Source organism: Heterocephalus glaber, unplaced genomic scaffold (genome assembly GCF_053883595.1).
Source record: "Heterocephalus glaber isolate CG9 unplaced genomic scaffold, H.glaber_assembly_v1.0 deba00000331, whole genome shotgun sequence".
NCBI classification, from domain to species: domain Eukaryota; kingdom Metazoa; phylum Chordata; class Mammalia; order Rodentia; family Bathyergidae; genus Heterocephalus; species Heterocephalus glaber.
The window spans coordinates 44185196-44209288 of record NW_028258142.1 but is presented as its reverse complement, the minus strand read 5'-3'; the positions used below and the strand labels follow the sequence as shown (position 1 = coordinate 44209288).

General features: G+C 36.3%; 1 protein-coding gene across 4 annotated transcripts in view; it reads left to right on the top strand.

Annotated features, from left to right (window-relative positions):
* The window catches only part of Kiaa1328 (KIAA1328 ortholog), a 308994-nt gene that overhangs the window by 219227 nt on the left and 65674 nt on the right, over positions 1–24093 (top strand). For all 4 annotated transcript variants that reach the window (XR_002386322.2, XM_021236694.2, XM_021236695.2 and 1 more), the window contains one exon: positions 17782–17963. Coding sequence is in view for 3 of the 4 variants with exons in the window: in XM_021236694.2 (XP_021092353.1) it covers positions 17782–17963 (182 nt within the window). In the remaining variant the exon portion in view is untranslated. The remainder of the gene's footprint in view (positions 1–17781; positions 17964–24093) is intronic.

Genomic DNA, 24093 nt, shown 5'->3' with positions numbered 1-24093 from the left:
TTTTTTTATATATTTTGTGCTTGTGTGGGGTGTGTGTGTGTGTGTGTGTGTGTGTGTGTGTGTGTGTTTGTTACTGGGGACCAAACCCAGGGCCTTGACACTATATATCCCCAGCCCTTTTTATTTTTTTATTTTTTTATTTTGAGACAGACTCTCACTCAGTCACTAAATTGCCCAGTCAGACCTGGAACTTGAAAACTTCCTGCCTGAGCCTCCCAGAGTTACAGGATTATAGATGTGTGCTACTACACCTGACTTTTCTGCTTTTTGTTTGTTTGGAGAGAGGATAATACTTTTTTTTTCAGTTTTCTATGTAAACCCCTTAATTAAATGTCATTTTTGCTTTGAACATTTAAGTGTGTGTGTGTGTGTGTGTGTGTGTGTGTGTGTGTGTGTGTTACTAGGGATTGGACCCAGGACTTCTCAATGAGCTACATTCCCTGTCTTTTTTTTAAAATTCTGAGATAGCATTTCACTAAGTTGTCTAGGACAGCCTCAAATTTATTGTCTTAGTTTTTTCTCATTGCTGAAACAAAATACCTGATACCCAGAGTTAAAGGGGACAGGGTTTATTTAGCTCACAGTTTGTAGAGGTTTCAGTCTGTAATTGGCTGGCTCCAAGGCAGAGTGGCACATGCAGAGGGGTGCCACAGAGGAGAAAAAGTTCATGGTGCCTACATGGTAGCAAAAGCAACAAGGGAACCTTAACACCTTCTTTCTGCCCCTTTATCAAAACTACTGGGATTAGGGTAGTGCCAAACCAATCAGTGTACTGATTTAGTAATCACACAGCTTTAATCCCAGCATCACACACTCTAGATTCAGCCACCTCTGAAAAAGCCCCATCTAAGACTGCTTGAGGTTTTAGGAGGGCATCTAGACACAAACCATAACAGTTATGATCCTTCTGCTTGGCCTCCCAAGTAGCTGGGATTGTAGGCATGCTCCATCATGCCCAGCTTCATACTACTTTTTAAATTGTTTTCCGGTACCAGAAATCGAGCTCAGGACCTTGCATTTGTGAGGCTGGGGTGGTGCCACTGAGCTAAATCCCCAGCCATATTCATAATACTTTTTAAAGAAATTAAAAGAAATGTTTAACAGTACAGCCTTTTATATTTATCTACACATGTCCTTTTTCTGATGCTCTTTGTTTCTCTATATAGATTCAGATTTCCATCTGGTGTAATCTTCCTTTAATTTGAAAAACATCCTGTTTTTTCTTGTAATGCAGGTGTGATGATAAATTATTCCTGTTTTTGTCTGAAATTATTTCTGTTTTTTTACTTCATTTTTGAGGGATAGTCCCTGAGATAGAGAATTCTGAGGTGACAGATTTATTTGTTCTTTCAGCATTGTGAAGCTACTGCTCTACTGTCTTTTGCCCAGTTATTGTTTTGATGAGTAGTAGCTAATTGTCCTGAATGTCATCATTCTTCTGTATGTAATCAACTCTTTTTCCTGGTTGTTTCCAAGATTATCATTTTCTTTGGTTTTAGGTATTAAATCAGAGTTTTTTAATCAAATTTAGGAAATATTCTGTCATTTTTAAGGACATATTTCTTCAAATGTTTTAATACCCCTGTCTCAGTCACTTATCCTTTGGGACTGCAGATATGCTTGATAAACAGCTTAGTATTATCTCTAACTAAGATCCCTGAGACTCTTACTATTTTTCTTCATTTTATTTTTCTCTGTTCTTCAAATTAGATCAGTTCTATTGATTGTCATAAAATTCACTTGTTCTTTATTCTATCATCTCTATTTTCCAGTCTTTCAGTCACTGTAATTCAGTCCTAGAATCCCTTTGGCTCTGTTTAGAGTTTCATTCTCTGTGCTTAAATTGGCTATCTGTTCATTCATTAAGACTATGTTCTCTTTTATATACATCAACGAATAAATGTACCTTGACTTAGGATAGGGCTACATTCTATCATAAACCCATATTAAGTTGAAAATGTCATAGGTCAAAAATATATTTTATACAATTACCTAGCAAACATCATAACTTAGTTTAGCCTGCCTTAAAATATGCTCAGAATGCTTACATTAACCTGTATGGTTGCACAAAATCATCTAACATGAATCCTTAAAATTCAGTGTTGAATATCACACATAATAGATTGTATTACATATATATATATTCAGAATACTATATTGAAAGGAGAAAACAAAATAATTGTGTATGTGTCTTTTGATACCATCATATAAAATCAGAACACCCTAATCAAATATTTGTAAATCAAGAAACATCTGTATTTATAGTAGTGGATTTAAATAAAGTTCTAATCTGCTAAGTCCAGCATCTGGGCCATCTTTTGATTGATTATAATTGGCTATTTTCCTTGACTGTAAGTCATATTTTCTTCTTTATGTGTCCGGTGATTTGTATTGTATCCTGGATATTATGGATGATACATTTAGAGATATGAATTTTATTATCATTCTCTGAACAATGCTGATTTTTGCTCTCATAAGCAATTGAATTACCACCTAGTCATCTTGAACTTGAACATGTTTGGTTTTCTGCTGTTTAAGGGAAGATCTCTGGAAAACCTATGATGTTTCTCAACATCCTTTATATTGAAGGGACCTGATCTCCAAACTCTTCTTTGTGCATTTTCTTGTACCTAGATTTTAGAGTGTGTTACAAAGGTTTACAGTTAGCATTGTATGATATGGACTTTTTGGTATCTCAGCTGAAGTAAGGACACTAATGATTTCTCTGCATTCTGTCTAAGAATGTAAATTTCTCCTAGCATTATTCAATTGGTGATATTCTGTATTTGTATTCTCCTTTCAGCCTTATAGCAGCCCCTCTTTTGTGAATCTTGTAATGAAAGAGAAAATGGCCTGGGGATTTAGCTCAGTGGTTCCGCCACCTGCCTCACAAGCACAAGGTGCCAAGTTAGATCCCTAGTACCAAAAAAAAAAAAAAGAAAATAAACAGAGTAAGTCAACTAAGCTAAAGGTTGATTGTTTAAAAACTAAAATTAATAAGGCTTTTTTAAAGATGACAACATACTATGAAGAAAAAATTACCAATATTGGCATGAAAAAGAAAATACCAGTATACATTCTAATAATATTTTTTAATTAATTTTATTGGGATATTTAAGGTATACAATATAATGACATTCATCATTGGAAATTTGCACCTTTACATAATCCATTTGGTTCTTATTTTTTCCCCCATTCCCTACCCTCCCTTCAACCCCTCCACTGTTCCCTATCTACAAAGACTTTGTTTTCATTTTTCTTTTTCTCATATTAATTCCATTCCCTTCTTTCTTTTCCCCCACTTCCCCTCCCCCTTTGCACTGTTTCTTCCTATTTCACATTATCTATTATACCTTTTAGTCCTTATTTACACTTTCAGTTTCTCACACTAGAGAAACTATTTGGTATTTACACATGTGTGTCCTATTTATTTCACTTAAGAGTATGGCCTCAATGTGCATCCATTTAGCTATAAATGTCTCTAGTTTCTCATTCTTTATGGCTTAGTAATACTGCATTTTATTTTTTTTAAAACCCACATTTTCTTTATCCAGTCCCCAGTTGATGGCCAGTTGGACTGCTTCCAAGTTTTAGCTATTACAAATTGTGCTGCTGTGAACATAGGTGCACATAAATCACTGTGGTATGATTCTTTTAATTCTTTGGGGAAGATAGCCAGCAGGGCAATGGCTGGGTCAAATGAGACTTCCAGTCCTAATTTTTTGAGGTATCTCCATACTGATTTCCACAGTGGTTGCACCAGTCTACACTCCCACCGGCAGTGGAGCAGGGTTCCTCTTTACTCACAGCCCAACCAGCATTTGTTATTGGTTAATTTCATGATAGCAGCCATTCTTTCTGGGGTGAAATGGAATCTCAGCATTGTTTTCATTTGTATCTCTCGAATGACCAGTGATGTTGAACATTTTTTCATATGTTTATTTGCTATTTCTACTTCTTTGTTTGAGAAATGTCTGTTCATTTCAGATGCCCATTTTTGGATTGGGTCTTTCAATTTGGGAGGTCTGATTTTTTTTTAAGTTCTATGTAGATTCTAGATAGTAGACCTCTGTCTGAGGAAGAGCAGGTGAAAAATTTTTCCCACATTGTGGGTTGTCTCTTCACTCTGTTGGTGGTTTCTCTTACTGTGCAGAGGTTTTTAGTAAGAAGAGATCCCACTTGTTGATTGTTTGTGCTAGTTCATGGGCAACTGAGGTTTTGTTCATAAAATCTATTCCCACACCAATATCTTCAAGAGTTCTACCTAACCTCTGTTCCAGCTGGTTCAGCATTTCTGTTTTAATATTTACATCTTTAATTCATTTCGATGTTAGTTGAGTGCATGGTGAGAGATATGAGTCTAGTTTTAATCTTTGGCAAGTTGAAACCCAGTTTTTCCACCACCATTTATTAAAGAGGCTATCTTTCCTCCAGTGAGGGTGTTTGGCTCCTTTGTTGAAGATGAGTTGGCTGAGTGTGTCTGGCATTGTTTCTGCATCTTCTAATCTGTTCCACTGGTCCTCTGGTCTGCTTCTTTGCCAGTACCATGATGTTCTTATCACAGTAGCTTTGTAGTATAGTTTCAAGTTGGGGACTGTGATAGCCCCTGCCATGTCTCTGTTGCCTAGAATTGCTTTTGCTCTTCTGGGTCTCTTCTTGTTCCAAATGAATTTTGGATTGTTTGTCCAGGTCTGTGAAGTATGCTGCTGGGATTTCGATTGGGATTGCATTGAATCTATATAGCAGTTTTGAAAGTATGGTCATTTTCACTATGTTGATTCTTCCTACCCAGGAGCAAGGGATGTCTTTCCATTTTCTGATATCATCTTATCTTCAGTCTCTCTTTTCAGAATGCTGTAGTTTGCAGAGAAGAGATCTTTGATTTCTTTTGTTAGGTTGATTCCTAAGTATTTCAATTTTTTGGATGCTATTGTGAAAGGAATTCATTGCCCTATTTCTCAGTGAGTCTGTTTTTTTGTGTACAGAAAAGCTATCGATTTTTGGTGTTGCCCTTGTATCCAGCTACTTTACTGAATTTGGTTATTAAGTCTAGAAGACTTTTGGTGGAGTTCTTGGGGTCTTCTATGTACAGTATCATGTCATCTGCAAATAATGACAATTTAACTTCTTCATTTCCTATCTCTATTCCTTTTATTTCTTTCTCTTGTCTAACTGCCATGGCTAATGTTTCCAAAACTATACTGAACAAGAGTGGTGATAGTGGACATCTTTGTCTTGTTTCTGATTTTAGTGTGAAGGATTTCAGTTTTTGACCATTTAGTACGATATTGGCTGTTGGTTTGTCATAGATGGCTTTTATCAGATTGAGGTAGAGACCATCTATTCAAATTTTTTGAAGGGTTTTTATTATAAATCCATGTTGGATTTTGTCAAATGCTTTTTCTGCATCTATTGAGATGATCATATGGTTTTTGTCCTTGGCTTTATTAATAGAATGTATGACATTGATTGATTTGCATATGTTGAACCATCCGTGCATCCCTGGGATGAATCCCACTTGGTCAGGGTGTATGATCTTCTTGATGATCTTCTGCATTCTATTTGCCAGTATCTTATTAAAAATTTTTACATTTACATCTCTATTCATTAGTTAGATTGGCCTATAGTTCTTCTTTTCGGTTGGGTCTTTCTCTGCTTTGGGGATCAAGGTGATGCTTGCTTCCAGGAATGAATTCAGGAGTATTACTTCCCGTTCAATTTCATTGAAGAGTTTAAACAGTAGTGGCAGGGGTTGCTCTCTAAATGTCTTGTAGAATTCAACAGTGAAGCCATCAGGACCCAGGCTTTTCTTAGTTGGTAAATTTTTAATTATGTTTTCAATTTCATTGATTGATATTGGGTTGCTTAGAATTTTTAGGTCTTCTTTGTTCAACTTTGGTAATTCATATGTATCTAGGAATCTGTCCATTTCTTCTTTGTTTTCCATCTTATTAGCATATAGGTTCTTGAAGTAGGTCTTGATGATCCTCTGGATTTCTGCTGGGTCCATTGTAATTTCATCCTTTTCATTCCTAATTGCATGGATCTGGGGCTTTTCTTTCCTTTTTCTGATAAGGTTAGCTAACGGTTTGTCAATTTTGTTTATTCCTTGGAAACACCAATTGTTGGCTTCATTGATTTTTTGTATAGTTCTCTTAGTCTCCATTGCATTGATTTCTGCTCTGATCTTTCTAATTTCCTTCCTTTTATGAGCTTTGGGTTTGTCCTGCTCTTCTTTTTCTAGAAGCTTGAGGCTCAGCATCACGTTGTTTAATTTGGCTCGCTCTGTTTTCCCAACATGAATATTCACTGCTATGAATTTCCCTTGTAAGATTGCTTTCATTGTGTCCCATAGATTCCGATATGTTCTATTGTCATTGTCACTTAATTGTAGGAACTATCTGATTTCTTCTTTAATTTCTCTGTGACCCACTGGTTATTCAGAAGTGTGTTGTGTAGTTTCCATGTTTTTATGAAATTCTTGTGGTTTATTTTGCTATTGATCTCCAATTTTATTGCACTATGGTCTGATAATGTACAAGGGATAACTTCATTTCCTTTGCACTTACCTAAATATGTTCTATGAACGAGTATGTGGTGTATTTTAGAGAACGACCCTTGTGCAGCCAAAAAAAATGTGTATTCTGATTTTGTGGGATGGAACACTCTGTAAACATCTGTTAAGTTCATTTGTTCAAGAGTTTGATTGAGCTCTAGTATGTCGTTGTTTATTTTTTGTCTAGTTGATCTATCTATTTGTGACAGTGGGGTATTGAGTTCCCCTACTACTATTGTATTAGTGCTTATATGATTTTTCATGTCCATTAGTATTTGTTTTATATAGTTGGGTACACTAGTGTTTGGTGCATATATATTAATGATTGTCATCTCTTCTTCTTGGATTGTTCCCTTTACAAGGATGCATTGTCCTTCTTTGTCTCTCTTAATCAGTGTTGGTTTGAAATCCACTTGATCTGCAAAGAGGATAACTACTCCTGCTTTTTTTCAAGTTCCTATTGCATGGAGTATTGTTTTCCACCCTTTAACTTTCAATCTATGAGTTTCTTTTTTAATTAAGTGTGTTTCTTGCATGGAGCATATTGTTGGATCTTTCCTCTTGACCCATTCTGCCAGTCTATTTCTTTTGATTGGTGAATTCAGACCATTAACATTGATGGTTGTAACTGATACGTATTGACTTATCATTGTCATGACTTTTTCTTTTTGTTGGATTCTCCCCCTTTGCTTCTAATTTCTTGTTGTGCCTGATGAATTCATTCTGCTGTGCTTTCTGGGGTTGTGATCCTCGTTGTGTTTTCCTAGGATATTGTTTAAAAGTTTTTGGAGTGCTGGTTTGGTATTCATGAAGTTCCTCAGGTGCTCTTTGTCATGAAAATATCTTATTTCTCCATCAATTTTGAAAGGTATTTTTGCAGGGTACATCAATCTGGGTTGGAGATTGTTTTCCTTTAGGGCTTGGAATATGTCCCTCCAAGCTCTTCTTGCCTTGTGGGTTTGTGTTAAGAAGTCTGCTGTGATTGTGATGGGCTTTCCTTTGTATGTGATTTATTTCTTTTCTCTAACTGCTTGTAGAATTTTGTTGTTCTGTTGGGTTTCTGGAATCTTAACTATTATATGCCTATGTGTAGAACTTTTTTGATCAAGGCTAGTTGAAGTCTATATGCCTCACTTATCTCTGTGTCAAGTTCTTTCCCCCTATTTGGGAAGTTTTCTGCCATTACTTCTGTGAACAGTTTTTTTATGTCATCTGTACTCTTTCCTGTTTCTTCATTGAGTCCAGTAAGTCTGATGTTATTCTTTGCATCATCTGGCAACTGCTGGATTGATTTCTCATGGTCTCTTACTATTTTTTAAGAAATTTTTCTTTTTTTAGTCACTAATTGCAATCCTATCTTTTATATCTGAAATTCTCTCCTCACATTGGCTCATTGTGCTGCATAAAGTTTCAATGGAGTTTTTAATCTCCTGAAATCTATTTGCATCTGTTTTATGGATTCCATTTGCTTCCTATGTTGGGATTCTATCATGTTCCTCAGCTCCTCTATTTTTTTTTATCTGTGTCCACTCTAAATTTATTAATCATGACTTGTACTATGGGCACAGTCTCTGTTAATCTGAGAAATTATTTCTGATTTCATTTTTCCCAGGTCCTCTTTCTTTGCCAGTTCAGGGTGTCCAGGTGGTTGAGTATCAGATTGTTCCATCTCCTTGCCCTTTGGAGTTACCATAGGTGTTCTGGAAGTCTGGTTTTGAGACTTATTTATGTGTCTTCTCATTTCAACAGATGCAGCCTGCTGTGTCTTTGTTGAGGTGATGTTTTGCTCACCCAGTGGTCTTGAATTATCAATGAGGCACTGAGAATCCTTTACTATGCTGCTCAACAGTACACCAATTCCTGGGCTCAGAGTGGTGGCCTACTGGATCCCTGAGTTGACCTGTTTTCTGGGCAGGCTTCTGGCTGGGGCCCTTGCACACTTGGGATGGTATCTAGGTGTGCCTCTCACTGAGACCCCTATGTAGCTATTGTCTGGGAGGGCCTGTATTTGTGGTCTGTGCACCTCAGTTCCTGTTGTCTGCACAGGCTTTGGCTAGGGTCATCATGCACTTATCAATGGTATTAGGCAAGCCTCCGGGTATTCCTTGTGTGCCTGTACAGCTCTTCTCCAGGTGGGTGCCTGGCTGTGGCCAATGGTATGGGGGTTCTCTTGTGGAAGCCCACTAGCTGGTAAAGCTCCTCTCTGGGGGAGTCCCATCCTGGGTGGGTGTGCAGGAGCCTCTGGGGTTGGGGCAAACCCCCAACTGGGATCTGCCTGCAGCCACACTGATATGGGCCAGACACCTGCTCCCAGGGATCTGCACGCACTCACCGATGGAATGGTGGGCCCCTGGCAGAAGCTCGCTCACCCGTGTAGCTCCTCTCTAATGATATATTTATTATTATTATTATTATTATTATTATTATTATTATTATGTAATACTAGGGATTGAACCTAGGGCTTTTGTACTGAGCTACATCCCCAGTCATCTTTATTTTTATTTTTATTTTGAGGTAGAGTCTTGTTAAGTTGCTCAGACTGGCTCAGACTTTCAACCCCCTTTCCTTAGCCTCCTATTCCACTAGAATAATATATGTATGCCACCATGCCAGCCCCATAAATGATTTTTGAACCTCATGTACAAGAGTTGTAGGTAGAAGCTCAAGCAGCTGTTTAGTGAGGGATGCATGAGACCTTGAGGGTGAGGGAGGCAATATGCCCACCAACGTGGCCCCCAGAGGTTTGAGGAATCTTTTTTTTTTTTTTTTGTATTAAATTCTTTTATTGGTACATTGTAGGTATACAACACAATTACATTTCTCATTGGGAATTGTACCTTTACATAATGCATCTTGGTTCTTATTATTTCCCCATTCCTAGCCCTCCCTTCATGCCCTCCACCCTTCCCTATTTACAAAGACTTTATTTCCAGTTTTTCCATTTCTCATCATTTTTCCTTTCCCTTCCTTCCTTTCCCCTGCCCCTCCCACTACCCCTACCCCTTTGGACCTTTTCTTCCTACTTTACATTATCGATTATTCATTCTAATCATTGTACATTTTAGGTATACAATATAATGACATTCATCATTGGAAATTTGCACCTTTACATAGTCTCTCTTGGTTCTTATTTTTCACCCTTGCCCAGCCCTCCCTTCAACCCCTTCAGTCCTCCCTATTTATAAAGATTTTGTTCCTATTTTTCCATTTTCTCATATTAATCCCATTCCCTTCTATCCTTTCCCCTAGCCCTCCCACTTCCTTCCTCTTTGCCCCTTTTCTTCCTATTTCGCATTACCTATTATATTCTAATGATATTTTTTAAAGTAATTAAATAAAGATGTATATGGGCACACTCGTAAATGGTAAAATTTTCTGGAAATCAACAGTATACAAAATTGATACAAAAAATCTGAAGAGCCCTATGTTTGTTAAATCAGTTTGCTAATTAAGAATCTTTCCATAGGGGTGGGGATTTAGCCCAGTGGTTCTGCCGCCTGCCTTACAAGCCCAAGTACCCGAGTTTGATCCCTGGTACCAAAAAAAAAGAATGTTTCCATAAGTAAAACTACAGACTCATCAAGTCTTCATCTGTGAATCCTACCCAGCATCTAAAGAAGATATAATATCAATATAACACAAATTCATCCAGAGCTATAGCAGGTTTATCAGCCTTGGCACTATTGACTTTTGATCAGGTAATTATTTGGTGGGGATTGGATGGTGGGTATCTTGTGCATCATAGAATATTCAGCAGTAACTGGGCTTAGTGGTACATGCCTGTAATTCCAGCACTCTGGAGGGTGAGGTAGGAGGATCACCTCAAGTATAAGGCCAGCCTGAACTACAGAGTGAGACCCTATCTCAAAAGTATGTTCAGCAGGATCCTCGACTTCTTCTTATTAGATGCCAGTAGCAACCCTAATTGACACAAAAACTTCTCCAAAAATCACCAAATGCCCCCTACATGGCAAAATCCTCTCCTCCCTACCCCACTTTGAGAACCACCAGACTACAGTGATAAGAATTTTTCCCAACTCTTTTTCTGGGACTAAACCAGCTAAAGACATAAAAGGAAAAGAAACTAACAACTCAGTATCTCTCATGAACATAGATTTATTTTTAATTTTAACAAAATGTTAACAAATTAAGTCTAAGAATATAAAAAGAATAATATAGCTTGACTAAATAATGCAAAGTCAGCTCAACATTGGAAAATCAATCAATGTAATTTGCTGTATTAACATAATTAAAATGATTAAAAAGGAAAGCTTCATCTCAAGGAAAAGCATTTGACATAATTCATCCAGTATTCATTCATTATGGGGGGAAAATGACCTCTCAGTAAACTAAAATGTCTGATTAAGGATACTGAAAAAGTTACATCTGTTTAACGATGAATACTTTAAGGAACAAGGTAAGTTGTATCGTTGGTTCTAGCTAGTACAATCAGACATGAAAAACATTGGAAAGAAATAAAACTGTCTTTATTCTCAGATAACATGATACCCTATGTCCTCTGGAACCTACACAAACAACTACTAGAATTATTCAGTGAATTTAACACAAGCGGAAAATACAAGTTCATTTATAAAAATAAATTATATTTCTGTATTTAACAATAGCAATTAACACATAAAAATGTAAAAGGCACTTACAGTATCAAAACCATGAGATACCCAATGGCAAATCTAACAAAAGAGGTACAAAAACTAAAAATATCAAGCTCATATTAACAAAAGAAGTACAAAATCTTTACATTAATAACTACATAATACTGCTTAGGCAAATTTAGGAACGCTTCAGAAAACAAAGATATGTTCTTGGATTTGAACATATTGTTTTTATTAAATGAGTGTTGTTTATAAATATCAATTTTTCAAGTTGAGGGTTAGACTCAATGCACTTTCAAAGTATCAGCATACTGTTGTATAGAAATTGGCAAACATGTGCTAAAATTTTACGGAAATGTGAAGGGCCCAGAATAGCAATCTTTGCTGTTCTAGAAAAGTAAATTGAAGGGCTTATACTACCCAATTTCAGGTGTTTTAAAGTTATATAATCAATAGCAGTTAGTACACTACATAAATAAATAGACCAATGAAAAAGAAGAGTCCAGAAACAGACATACTCATATGCTCAACTGCATTTTAGTAATGATGCCATAAAATTCAGTAATGCTAAGTATACTAGATATAGATATGAGGGAGAAATGAACCTAGATCCCTACCTCACATCATAGGCCAAAATTATTTTGATCTTGAAGTGTGGAGTCTGAATGTTGTAAGAAGGGAATCCACAGAGGAGGATAGCTTGGCATAGTGTATCAGAAATTTTGCAGGGTCTGGAGGGCTTCCATTCTGGGGGCTGTACGGTGTTAGATGTTGGAGTTTGAGCAAAACAAGGAGGAGAGCATCTAGGTGGAGGTTTGCCTTGCATTGAGGTCTTGTTACTGAGGTAAAGGAGGGCTTCCTCACAGTATAGGTAGCCCAGTCTGAGATGGGTGGGGAGAGTTTTGTAGGGGAGGAATAATAATTTTTTCTTCAGTTCCCATAGCTTCTTATTTGGAACTAACCCCTGTGACAAAAGATGTTAATAAGAGAAAAATAAACATAAATTTATATATATGTATTTCATATATACATGGTATATATATATATTCATGTGTATGTATAAATTTCATATACACAGGGAATGAGTAGTTCTCAGAAGTAGTTTTGAATTCTAGCTTACATATTATCTTAAAGAACAGTAAAATTGTAGAGAAATGACAAGACAAAGGAAAAGCACTTGGTCTTTATAAGCTGAAAACTGAGGAAAGAGAAATAAAGTTTACTTAATAAAGCGTGTTAATGTAGATTCCTCTGGTATCATCTCTAGATGATAAGGGTCTAAAGTTGCCTTTAGTAGTCAACCTTTGTTCTCCCTAGTAGAAAGGGGGCTAGAGCAGGATAGCTTTTATCTTTGTAAATCTGTGTCTTGCTTTAGGCAAGTAGAGGAAAGCCAGAGAGCTTTCTGCATCATTTACTTCCTTTTAATTGCCCTCAAATCAATAATCCCTGGAGTAATGTGTTTATACAGAGGTATACTGAACCTCCTCTCATGGTTTTTTGTATTTGGGTTTTTTTGGCGGGGGGGTCTGTTTGGTTGTGTGTGTGTGTGTGTGTGTGTGTGTGTGTGTGTATGTGTTTGCAGTTTGGGGGACTGAACCCAGAGCCTTGTACGTACTAAACAAGAACTATACCACTGAACTGTACCCCTAAGATTTTTTTTAAGGTGCTTTACAGAATCCTAGTTTCATAGGTAGTAAACTCTTCATCCTTGTGGTGGTTAGGGTAGAATGTCAACTTATTTGGCTTTGGAATCTGCCTAAGGCATTGATGGAGCACTATTCTGGCTGTGTCTGGGTGGTTCATGGAGGTGTGGCTTTGGGGAACTATGTCTGGTCCCTCCCTACTTCCTCTCTGATGCTGTTCCCCTGCTGTGCTTCCCAGCCACCATGAAGTAAACAGCCATGATTTTTCTGCGTTGGAGCCAGCGGACCATGTGCTGAGTCCCCTATAGCTCTAAACTAAATTAAACCTCTCTTTCAAATTTTGAGTATTAGGTATTGTGTCCCACCAACAGAAAAACTGATTTATACAGTCCTCAACCTTTTCAAAAATTTTTCTCTTTGCTGTAATTCTCATGTTCAACCCTGGCTAGACATTAGTATCACCTATGGAACTTTCAAAAAGGAGAAAGCAGTAAAGAGAACCAAACAATGTTCAAGGCCCAGCTCAGAATAATTAATTCAGTTTCAATCAGTAGGTGGAATTCAGTTCATCACTCTTATTAAACATTATTCAGATTATTTAAATTCATAGCCAGGGTATGAATCAGTGCCTAAAATCAGCATCTTTCCTGAGACCACTACTTGTAATAGAAACCCTTCTTTGAGTTTTCTGATAAACAACAGAGACGGAGTGCTAGCATTTTTCTTACAACCCTCTCTTTATGTGAATCTCACCACATCCAGTATTACTGCAATATAATCTTCCTTTTACATACTTTGCTTTCTATCATTATCTCAATAGGATTTCGACATCCGACTCAAAGTCACTTTCTCTGCACAGCTCCTACTGTCATTCTGTGAGATTTCAGTATCTTTATGGTTGATCTATCCATTGCCAGAGCTAAAGAGCTTTCATCTTCCTTAGTTTTCTCCAGCTGTCCTCAGGTACATCATGCATGGCCACGCCCAGGGTTTGCTGTCACCTTCTGTAATTTCATCACAGAATTCATTGATTCTCTGGTATCCCATCCTTGTGACCTAGCCTCTTTCTTTCAGCTTGCTTATGTTCTCACATTTTTTACATACACTATGCCAAGGGTTTTTATGTTTTTCTTGTTTTATTTTTGTTGTACCTAAAAAAGAGGTACCTAAACCTTCATTTCTCTTCATTTTTCTACCACTCTTTCATTCCTCATTGCTTTGCTTTCTTCTCCCATATGTATTGGACCATAAGGTTGACCCCAGCTACTGTTTATTGGTATGTATTTGCCTTAACCTTCAGTCTGCTGCACCATCTCTGTAAAATCCTAACCCAGATCCAGCTTTCAGACTCTCTTATGTGGAGCTGGTACCTGTACATAGCATATCCTGATTCCTTTTTTACATTTTTTATTCCTTTTTTCCCTCCCTTCTCCTTCTACCTCTTAATGCTCTTCTTCTTTGAGAACAAACTCTAATTCATCTCATTGCTTGTACTCTATTCTCTAAATGGCACTTGGGGAACTTTTTACAAATTCAACTTGGATATGTAATTTGTCTCCTTAATGCCCTTCAGTGACTCCACCTTGCCTATAAGATACAGTTCAAGACCTCTGATATGGAAAACAAATTCTTTCATGATCCAAAATGTCCCATCTCACCTCCATTCCTTCTTCCCCTATCATCAAATTTTATAACAGCACCAAACCATTTAACTTGCCAAAGTGGTGAGGTTTTACTTGTTGGCGTATTTGCTAATATTGTACCATTTTCTTCCACCTAGAACATTCTTCCGTGCTTCCTTATCCCCTGCTTAGCCTCTAAGACTGAGTTTGAATGTTTTAAGAATCTCTCTATGCAGACAGAGCTAGGTTCTCTGGCTTTGTGTTCCCATAACATCCTGCATATTCCTGAATACAGAATTTATCATATTGTATCAAAAATTCTGTTCCTACCACTAAAGTCACTTTAAGAACAGGAATCAGATCTTGCTCGTGTTTTTTTATACCCAGCATATATCAAGTACTTAGTAAATGTTTGTTTTCTCTTGTTATGCCCACCCCAGTTCCATAGCGTATATCAGACCTATAAAATATGTCCTCAATTAATACCTGATAAATCTATAAGTGAATGTTGATTTGGCAGTTTACTGAGCAGAAATAAAGAAAGTACAAATTGAGGAAAGTGAAGTGTCCCCCCACCCCCGCCGCCACCCCCAGTGCCACAGAGAAGATTTGGTGTTGCTAGGGGAGAATGGAAAGAGATGGAGGCACTAGTTTCATGATAAAGATGATACTTGGCATGAGTTGGTTCCAGAGAGACAACTAGATAACCCTTTATAACTTGTTACTGTATGCTGGATCAGGTGTCAATGTTGGAAAGAAGGTGAACTAGAGGAAACTGTCTAGATCTCAAAGGATACAGAGGTATGGCAACCTAGTGTTAAGTAAGCAAACAAGAACATTACAGAATCCTCAGGAATGTCTGCATGGGAAGGGGAAGAAATTCGGAGAGTTCCCTGTAAGAGTCTAAGTAGAATCCTCCTGAAACTAGGTATCAGTCTGGATAATATATTTGTAATAACAAAGGCCAGAAGAAAAAAGTTTTAAGAAAGGAGTCAATTGCTGTGGGCTAATCAATCTGGTAAAAAGCAAGATTTTAAAGAAAATCCTTTGATTGGTTTAGAAACTAGTTCTAATAGGTTTGTTGGTTAGAATAAATTACTGTTTTCTGGAAATAGAGCAGAGAAGGGAAGGAGGGAGAAAATGGTATTGGAAGAGAGATGGTAGGTTTTTGTTATTTAATTACAAAAATATCTGCCTACTGGAAGAAATTTAAACATTCAGAATTACATAAATTAAAATATAAAAGCCTTTCCCTCAGTTACCCTATTTCTACTTTTCTTCTTCAGTTTGACATTTATCCATCCAGAACTTTGAGATTACATTATATTTTCTGTTATTGCAAACTGTTTTAATTTAATAGCATTTTCCACATTAGTATGAAGAACTGTGCCATTCTTTTTAATGGTTGAATTATGGTCTTTTTAATGGATATGAACCATCATTTATTTATTGCATTGTATTTTCACTGTTACAAATAATTCTGCAGTAACCATCCTTGAATAAATACTCTCATGTTGTTGCTCATGTAATTCTGTACAATGAAATTTTAAAGTAGAAGTGTTAGGAGAGGTGCAGTTTTGTTCTGTGTGGACAAATCACTTAAAAAAATAACCAATACCAACCTGCAAATCTTCCAGTAGTGTGTTAAAGTGACCTTATCCCCTTATCCTCACTGGTAATATATTAATATTCCCACCTGACAGAAGAGTTTTGGGATTTGGGGTTTAGGTTTTCGTTTTTAATGGAAGATCTGCTCTTGTTTATAATCCTAGGACGGAATCTATTGGGGAGAAAAAGTTTGTAAGTTATAAGATAAAGGAGATTTTTAATATTTTATATATAGTCATCTTTATTTTAGGGAAATTGGAAGCCAGGTTCCCTGTTGAGTTGGAGGATTACCAGGATGGGATTTTGAATAAAGGCACAGAAGTGCCTTTATGTAAAATAAAGAATCAGGAAGCAATCCATATTGGGAGCAGTAGCACTGGCTAGTATTGACCTGAGAATGAATGAATTATGGGGCGGCCAGGTATCAAGGTCACATTAGTTTTTCTCCATGAGTAAACACAGATGCAGACGTTAGGTTTACTTGGTTTGGGGCATATCTGAGATATAAGTTATACTCACATTGAGGCTTTAATTCTCCCTAATTTCCTGTCCTAGGAATAGAAATTATATAATCTAAGACACACATCTACGGATAGTTCTGCACAAGAAAGTGATCTGTTTTATAGTAAAAAATCTTTAAAAGACAAAGGGAATATAAATTTGTCATTATGCCTACATGAAGCTATGTACTATGTTATTTTTTGTGTCACCAAGCGTAAATCCATTTAATATATTGGTTCTTATTAATACAAGTTATGATGTGAGCAAACATTACTAAACACAAACCAGTGGCATATATAAGTTTATATGATTGGAATCTTAGCCATAGACCACCTGGGAGAAGAAATAGGTCCAATAATGCTTCATTCAACTTATTCTTGTCTGGAAATTACCTCTCTTTCTGAAAGTTTAAACATCTTCATTCTTAGAGTCTTACTTTTCCAGTAGCTATCTCTATCAGTTTCTCAGTCTTTTTTTTTTTACTCTAATTTTCACATTGTCTGTGGGCATAGGAAAGATAAAATCAAAGTGGCATGAATCTGTGGGAAATATATTTCTCCCTAAAATAATAAAATGTTATAGGCAGAAATATGCTAATAGTGGGAACAAAATTTATTTTATTAATGAGAAGAAAAAGATAAATATGTTCATTTTAATTTAAATGCCTTTTATTCTATTTTTGCCTTCTTGACTTTATAATTGAATTATGTAAGGACAGAGTCCACTTCTTCCACATGCACTACTGCATTGCTCCTTACATACCCTGGGTACCTAACAAATACTAAAACAATTGAAAATGAGAAATACAAATGTATTTTGAAGCACACGGGTGATATTTTAATCCCTAACATTCACTTTTAATACTTGGAATATACTTTAGATATGCAAGTCTAGTTTTAGTATACTTTTTATTTCTATAGATATTCAAATTTTTAGTCATACTCTGGTTTTATTAATAATTTCATGGGTTTGAATCTCATTTCCCTAACTCCAAATGTAAGCTTTTTAAGGATAAAGACCATTGCTGCTGTAAAATTGTTGGGGCAGGACACAAAATAGACCTTTAGTAAATTACTCCAAATAAAAGTAAGAATAAAAAGTTGTAAGAAAATAAAAAATAAGAAAAAGTAAGTTTTTACTGTCATGAATTTCATTTCAACTCACTGAATTTAAATATCTTTATATAATTTGTATCCCCTTCTGTACCCTCTACAGTTCATTCACATTTTCTCTTTCAGTTTATTAAAGTCAAAATGCAATGGATGGCTGCCTAGAACCTCATCATCCTTTAAAAAGTACCAAGACTCCCCAAACAGTGGAGAGAATAGAAAAGAGAAAAAGACAGTTGGGTTTCAGTCACATATAGAAGACAATGCCAAGTGGATGTGTCAAAAAAAAGATACATGTGGCCTCCAGAAAGGTAAGTTTAACATCTGTAGTAGCACAACGATAAGCTGCTTGGGGAAGATGGTTGCTGGTATCTGCTAGCCAATGAATGCCAGATGATTTCTTGAAATGCTTAGCAGAAGTTAATGTTATAAACTGACTTTGCCTGCAAGGCCACAAGCAGGACATCTACTAGATTAATAAAATGTGTCTGCATTTTTCTTAAAATACTGATAAGGGAAACTCTATCCAGTTTGGGCTTCTTTTTGCAAGCAACAGACTCTTAAGAATTAAGCAGTAAGTACCATCATAGACACAAAATAATGTCCAAATTGAGTAAGGATGATAAGAAGTTGACGTAAATCTCCCCTGGAAAAGTAAACCCTAACAACAACAGTTATTCCTCAATTAACCGGAAACACAGGGGAGAGGAAACATGGAGAAGGGATCATGGACAACTCCACGTTGTGATTAAAACAAAACCTCATGAATCTAAAGCAAATATTGACTAACAGTCTTTCAAGTGCCAGTAATGGTTCCTATTTTATATGTGGTAGATTTTTTAAAGAAATCTGTTATAAATAAATTAAATGTTGAGTGAAGGAAATTTAATTGTGTTTCCTAGTTGTTCGTGGAGTGGCCCTTGACCACCATAATCTTTCTTAGCAGAATTAAAGAGATGCTTTGGAAGGGAATGAGCCTCACTGGACAGAAGAGTTATATAGGAAACAAAGCACCAACGAGATCTCTGAGTCGTTCTGCTCACACCTCTTTAACAGACTTTTTTTTTCCTACCCACAATGAGTAACCCTGATTTCTTTCTTACCTCTTGTTTTGTACCAGGCGACTACTATATTTCCACCAGGAATCAACTTTTTATGATCTCTTTAGCCACTGTCTTATTTATTGATCAGTGCTTTATGAGAAGATCTTGCAAATGTATCTCTCCCTGCCTTTCCTCTTCTGCTGTGTGCTTTGTCATGGTTTTTTGTTCTAATTACAATTAATCTAGAATTTGTTTAATCCTATCCTAGATAAATGAAATATGAAAACTAGTCCAAACTTCAGAAGGGTGACTTACAATTTGAAACAAGAGCAAAAGTATGGGGGTATTTTTGTTTTTGTTTTTTACTTAAACCAAATGTTCTGGAGATGTTCATTGCTTTAGAACAGCACAGAAGCTTCTTAGTCTTTGCTACCAAAAACAAAAATGAAATTGAACAGACTTACTGTATAAGAAAGAATTTTCTTTACTTTCTGTAGCAGTACTCTTTCAGAGATGGGAAGCTCTTTCTTCAGCTTTCTCTATTCTTAGTCATTTTACTTTGAAGAATGGAGAACCAGTCAGAATTGGTCTGGTGATTACTCTACAAGGCTTAACATAGTCTTCTGTTAACTTGTCAACAAATTCATGTTGTGTGTCAGCACTAGAATAAAATGGCAAAATGAGAAAGATATAGTGTAATAGCAAAGGGACAAATGACTTGCGTTATTGGTTAAGACCACAGCAACATTAGAAAGCAGCAGTTGAAAAGAACTTCGAGAAAAGTATCATCAGGCCAGCCCTTGCTATGGTGGAGGTTAATCTCTCCAGGGCCCAGCTACAAAAGCCAGAAGCCTGGAAAGGGCTTGTGTCCGAAAAAAATCAATTCCTAATTTGAAACAAAATCATTTTTGACTAGCAGGAGTTCAGAACCCATTACTTTTTGCTGTACACTCTGCTGACATTTCAGCACTTTCTGTTGTGCATAATGAATCCTAATAGTCATTTTATAATGTTGCTGTACCAATCAACTTAACAAAGAGAAGCTGTTACAATTCTGCAAAGTTTTCAGGGACAATTTTCACTCATGGTTTTATTTTTTATTGTTGTTAGTAGTCTCTCTCTTTCTCTCTCTCTCTCCCCTCACTTTTAGTGGAAGGGAGGTTGTAGTATTACAATAAAAAAATACAGAAAACTTTTTCATCTTTTTAAAAGTTTGTATTTTCAGATATTCTCAGTAACTATTAACTTTTCTGTATTCATGAAAAAAGACTGTCTTATATTTTTCTTTTGTTATTCTCATATGGAGCCACTAGCAAAATTATGGTCCAAATGATCACTGAAAGAGCTCAAGTTGCCCACTTAAGCCATTCTGCCTATTGTAGAGCTAGTGTATGCAGATTTCTATGCAAGGCAAAGTTATTGCATTGGCCTTTGCTGTGGCACCCAATGAAATGGGAGACATAAACTTTCCAAGGTGTGCTACAGTGGGTTTTCATACCCTGTTTATCATAAGGCCAGTGACCTAGCACTAATTGCCCACGTTATACTGCTTGATTTGACACCTCCTTAATTGCTTTCCCCTCTTTAGTCTATCTGAATTTTTTTAATACACATTTTTTTTCTGTTTTATATCCTTTGTTTCCTTTGTTCTTGTCCTTTAATCATTAAGTACTACACTGGACATTTATTGCAGGGCCATTAATCTTTATTACCAGTCTCTTACTCCTTTACCTCTAGTATCCTCCTTAACCATTCTGCCAACTTTATTAATGTTAAACATGTAAAGGAGGCCAGACCCATGACTCAAGAAACAACCCTGTGATCACAAAAAAACGTATTCACCATTGTCAGAATTCCACCTAAAGTATACACTGTGATGTATCAGGAATGTTATATTTCAGTTGCTTTTATTGAACACTCTGGAACAGAGAAATACTACTTGGGAAAATCTAAAGTTGGATCAAGAACTTTTAAAAGGCATTAATCTGGAAACACTCAGTCTTCATTCCTTCTTTTTCCTCTTGTGCAGCAGGAAAACATTCTCTCCTAGCTTGCCTTAAACCTCCCTTTCTTGAGCAATTACCCATTCTCTATTATAAAAAGAAGCTGAGAGCATTTTTTCCTATTATGCTGATATAATAACCAAGACTGAGGATACTGAGCACACGTTCCAGAAATTAAAAGTTAGACCTGGGAGCCTGGCATTGTTCTTTCCTAAATCAGGGTGCAAAGCCATTCCAAAGTACTCTGCTACATTTGGAACTACCTTCAGTTTGTTCCTCTTTCATGGCTCTCTAAATTCCTATAAATCTTTGAGAGAGACTGATCCTAGAGTAATTTGGATTTAGCTGGTTGTATTGATCATGCCCCAGATTTTGTCTCTGAGGTTTTCTTTTTCAGGTTATGTAATCTTATATAGCAACTGTCATTGGCTGAGCACCTCTGAGTGGCTCCAAACATTTTTATTTTACTTATTTTTTTTACTGGAAGGGGATTGTTGTAGATCAAGTGAAATGAGGAATAGTCTCTGAACCAATGAGTGGTTCCTAAAAGTGAGCCTCTTCTTATGATCTGAGCACTCTTCATGGCCTACAGTGGATTAATATAGATGATGTAATTAATAGGTAAATTGAGATGTCCCAAGTGCAGAAGTCATTTCTGTCTTTCCTCTAAGGACCATTTATTTGTGTTTCCTTTATTAGTGCCATCATCATCATCACTATTATATATTTAATTTTAAGAAAAGGTACCACAGTGTATTACTTCCAATTCCCAGAAGTGTAAAATAGAAGATATATTAAACTTGATGCTGTTATCAACACCACCCAGAAGACAACCATAATAGAGAGCTATACATAAGTCCAGGCACACAGAATAATTTGTCCTGCCCATTTCACTTAAAAAAAAAAAAAGAATTCAAATATACGAGTTGAATTTGCTATCTTTAAGAGTTGACATTGCTGGAGCTGGGGATTTAGCTCAATGGCACCGTGTCTGCCTTGCAAGCACTAGGTCCTGAGTTTGATCCCTGGTACTGCAAAACAAAACAAAACAAAACAAAACAAAAAGAGCAAAACAGACAAACAAAATAAGAGTTGACATTGCTGTATATGGAATATTGTCACTTCATCTAGTCTCTGTATTTCCCATCCTCTACAATGGAAAGAAATACCTTAAAATACTATATGATTACATATTTATTAGATATGTTTTATATCTTCTTTCACTAGAATATAAACTTCCTATGGTCACTGTTGTATTCCCTGCTCCTAAAATATTGCTTAATACATGTTAGTTGTTCCTTATATATGTGTTGAATGAATTAACATAGCATTACATATATTGATTTTTCTTTGTATGTCCTTGTCTCATTTTCCCAAAATAAGGACCTAATCAGTTAGACCTTTGGACCTCACTGCCTACAGTGATTTAGTGATTTAAGCAAAATATATGCTTATCCCTTCAAAGTCCTGATGGTGATTGATTGCTAGTGTCAAAGAAAAAGCAGTAGAGTGGGGTCTTAATTACCTCTTTCAAGACCTTATCTCAAAATACAATCACATGCTAAAGAGTACTGGGGGTTAGGACTTTAACACATAAATGTAGGTGGAGGCACAATTTTAGTCCATAACAGCTACTTTCCTTGCAGTATGTATGCCTATTTCTCATGTCTAATTAGATCACCTGTTTACATTGTAGAATAAAATGTTATAAATAAACTTATATGCCTTGTCCCTGATCTCATAGGGCAGGCAGACAGCCATCCATACATCGAGTATGATTTTTTGCTGGAGCTTTTTCATAAATAACTCTTTATCTTGTTGTGAAATGTCCTTCCTAGTTTGCTGGAAGTCTTAAATGCATGTTGAGATTCATCAGATCTTTTTTCTGCATCTATTAAAATGACCTTGTTTTTTCTTTTGCTAGTTTGATGATTATAACAGTTGGGAGATATTGGGTACCGTGTCTGTTTTTTTGTAATGAACTTGTCAGATTTTAGTATCAAAATTATTTTCATGTCTTAAATGAGTCAGGAGCTTGTCAGCTAAAATAGTGGAACAGGTAACTCCAGATGCTTGTTCCTTCCCAGAAACATTGAAAAACTGCCAAAAACTATCAGAATCAACCTTATCAGAACTGTAGAAGATAGTGAAAGATTTACAGAAGGCAACTACAAATTTAGCTAGGAAAAAGGCCCCTGAAAGATGGTGGAAGAGCTTTGTGGAGTTTTAACTTGACCTCGCCCCAACTCCCACCCTGGCACAGAAGCAGTCTTGATGATGGCATCCTGAGGTGCAGGTAAGAGTCCCAGACTTTAGAGGAATCAAAGGTCTGTTTTGATCTCTGTGTGGAGCTCCTAAAGGCCTGGCACCAGGACCTGCTTTTGTTTTGCCTGACTGAACTTTCACAGGGCAGAGAAGCAACTACATTTAGGACATTCCTTGAAAATTAAAACAAAACAAAACAAAAAAATGCCATCACTTTGGGTAAAAAATTAGCAGCAAGGCAAAGAATAGTTGCATCAAAAGACAAAAAGCTAAATAACCTAGATGAAATGGACAAATTCCTAGAAACACACAAACTACCAAAGCTGACTCCAGAATAAACAGAAAATCTGAATAGGCCTATAAGAAAGAGTTCTAATCATTAATTAGAAACCCTCCCACAAAAGACAAGCTCAGGATAGATAGCTTCACTGGGGAGTTCTACCAAGCCTTTAAAAAAAGAATTAACACAGACTCTTCCATAAAATAGAAGAGGGAAAAATACATCCTAACTCATTTTAAGAGGCCCTAATACTAAAGCCAGGCAAAGACTAAACACAAAACTAAGGGCCAACATTCCTTATGAGTATGGATGAAAGTATTCTCAAGAAAATAGTAGCAAAAATCAATTCAACTGCACATTTAAAAGGATTATTTATATACATCATGACCAAGACGGATTTAGTTCAGGAATGCAAAGCTAGTTTAATGTACAAATATCAGTCAGTATAATTCAACGCATTAATAGAAAGGAGAAAAAAACCCCATGATCATTGCAGTTGATGCTGAAAAAGCATTTAGTAAAATCAAACGTTCTTTCATGATATAAACAATGAATGAAGTTAGAAGAGAATTTTCTCAACATTATGAAGAGCATATATGTAAAACTTATAGCTAACATCATCATTATTCAATTGTGAAAGACTGGAACTTTCCTCCTACATTTAAGAACAAATGTTCCTACTTTTGCCACTTCTATTCAACACTGTACTAGACATTCTAGCCAAAGCAGCAAGCAACAAAAGAAGTAAAACACATCCAGATTGGAAAAGAAGAAGTTAAAGTATCTCTCTTGGCAGATCATGTATAATATAGAAAATCCTAGTGGGGCTGGAGATTTAGCTCAGTGGTTT